Here is a 2,577-nt window from a genome sequence, read left to right on the forward strand (position 1 = left end):
CCCATACTCTCTGGTGTATCTCATACATCAGGAGCCATCAGCCCCTATTATACTCCTGCTCTCCCCCTCACATCATGTCACTGTGTGTTACAGGACGATAGTATAAGGTATATAGTCACGGGAAGAGAAGCAGCACATAAATGTCCTGTAAGTCAGAGCAGTATGGACAGTAGATCAATGTTTCCATCAGTAGTTACTGGAGAAGCATCTCCGAGTATTCTCAGACAGCGGGTTTGCCAGGAAAGCAATGGGATTATGGCAGAGGTGGGAAAGCTGATATATTGTGTAGAGAGAGTCACCTCAAGCGTTCCATGTATCAGGCTAGGAGTATACAGTGGCCGAATAGCTGAGACTGAGGCAGGATATTCCAAGGGACTGGTCCCTACTTCAGGAAGTCTTCCAGCTACTGATAGAAAGATTTGGGCTTCTTCAAGTAGACATTATGGCAGCAGCTCATGTCATCTGTAGTAATCCCACATGATCTCTCAGTGTTATACTCCAGTCCAATCATCCTAGTTTAAAAATAAAATAAATATAACCGCAATGCTTACATGTAATAATGTCATTTATATAATTATATATTGTACCATGGGACACCCTGGGTCTCGTCTACTCATTTTATAGTAAACAGACATTTTTCATTATAATCTTTACAAGATTAATGTTACAGGAAAATGTCACATTTCCGTAATGTATTTTATTTCCAGCAGATGGACACACAAGCAGGAATATCTCAGAAGGACATCTAATGTTATCCCCGGATTGTGACATAAAAGATAATGACAGTAGACCGGATTCTCCAGGAGCTAACCCCATTACCCCAATTATACATCCAACTCTATTTGCTGATTCTGGGAAATGTTCTCCTGATCACTCTGATATTGATGCATCTGTTACAGCTCTGACAGTAGATACAGAGTTTCCCTGTTCTATAGATGCCAAATGTTTTACACAGAACACAAAGCTTATTACCCATCAGACAGCTAAGGCAGGACAGAGGCCATTTCCATGTTCTGAGTGTGGGAAATGTTTTACATACAAATCGCTTCTTGTAAGACATGAGAGAAGTCACACAGGTGAGAAGCCATTTCCATGTTCTGAGTGTGGAAAATGTTTTATACAAAAATCAGCTCTTGTTATACATGAGAGAAGTCACACAGGTGAGAAACCATTTTCATGTTCTGAGTGTGGGAAATGTTTTGCACTTAAATCACATCTTGTTATACATCAGAGATGTCACACAGGTGAGAAACCATTTCCATGTTCCGAGTGTGGGAAATGTTTTACACTGAAATCACATCTTCTTAGACATGTGAAAATCCATACAGGTGATAGGCCATTTCCATGTTCTGAGTGTGGGAAATGTTTTATAGATAAGTCACATCTTGTTAGACATGAGAGAAGTCATACAGGTGAGAAACAATTTCCATGTTCTGAGTGTGGGAAATGTTTTATAGATAAGTCACATCTTGTTAGACATGAGAGAAGTCATACAGGTGAGAAACAATTTCCATGTTCTGAGTGTGGGAAATGTTTTCTAGAGAAATCACATCTTGTTACACATGAGAGAAAACACACCGGTGAGAAACCATTTCAATGTTCTGAGTGTGGGAAATGTTTTGGACAGAAATCATATCTTGTTACACATCACAGAAGTCACACAGGTGAGAAGCCATTTCCATGTTCTGAGTGTGGGAAATGTTTTATACATAAGTCACAACTTGTTAGACATGAGATAAGTCATACAGGTGAAGAACCATTTCCATGTTCTGAGTGTGGGAAATGTTTTATAGTTAAGTCACAACTTATTAGACATGAGAGACATCACACAGGTGAGAAGCCATTTCCATGTTCTGAGTGTGGGAAATGTTTTGTACAGAAATCAGAACTTGTTACACATGGGAGAATACACACAGGTGAGAAACCATTTCCATGTTCTGAGTGTGGGAAATGTTTTATACAAAAATCAAATCTTGTTCGACATGAGAGAAGTCACACCTACAAAGGGCAAGGCTTCAGCGTTACCATCCAACATGGGGGAAGCTTTCTCTCTGACCTCTCATTACACAACGTATCCTGATCCCGGCTCTATGTGACCTCTCACATCTATCATTTGTGTCACATTACATCTCATACCTGTAGTTTTATGTTTCTGTTGTTTCCCTGTTACCTGTTCTGTAAGATCACCTGCTCTCATTGTGTGGATGGGGGAGGGGGGGGGGTCACTTTCTAGCATGAGTGGTAGTTTCTGGAACTGGATTGCCCAGAGGAGTGTGGGAGTACCATCCTGGAGGTGACGGGGGTGAGCGCTTATTACCTAATAATAGGGATACGATCTGACTGTCATGTCCCTGCTACACCTCCGCTCTGCCTAATAATGAGTGCCACTTTATATACGGGCAGCTGTGCCAGTGTCACCCCACGTCTGTATCTCACAGGCTGTCACATAAGCCCCTATATCTGTTGTAGATGCAATAATCAGCCTTGGGCACAATTATATATATAAGTCAATTTGTGGCAGTACTCCCACGACATGAGTTAAAGTCCGGTACCCGGGCAGCGACGAAGCAATGGGCG

At 41.5% G+C, this 2,577-nt stretch overlaps 1 protein-coding gene across 1 annotated transcript; it reads left to right on the forward strand.

Moving 5' to 3' along the window:
* The first annotated feature begins 543 nt into the window (after positions 1–543).
* On the forward strand, positions 544–2,193 carry LOC134984644 (oocyte zinc finger protein XlCOF6.1-like). Its single transcript, XM_063950186.1, has 2 exons — positions 544–553; positions 777–2,193. Exons 1-2 carry the CDS (start codon positions 544–546, stop codon positions 2,078–2,080), a joined length of 1,314 nt encoding a protein of 437 aa, XP_063806256.1. The 3' UTR covers positions 2,081–2,193.
* The last annotated feature ends 384 nt before the right edge of the window (positions 2,194–2,577 follow it).

Source organism: Pseudophryne corroboree (genome assembly GCF_028390025.1).
Source record: "Pseudophryne corroboree isolate aPseCor3 chromosome 3 unlocalized genomic scaffold, aPseCor3.hap2 SUPER_3_unloc_7, whole genome shotgun sequence".
Lineage (NCBI taxonomy): Eukaryota > Metazoa > Chordata > Amphibia > Anura > Myobatrachidae > Pseudophryne > Pseudophryne corroboree.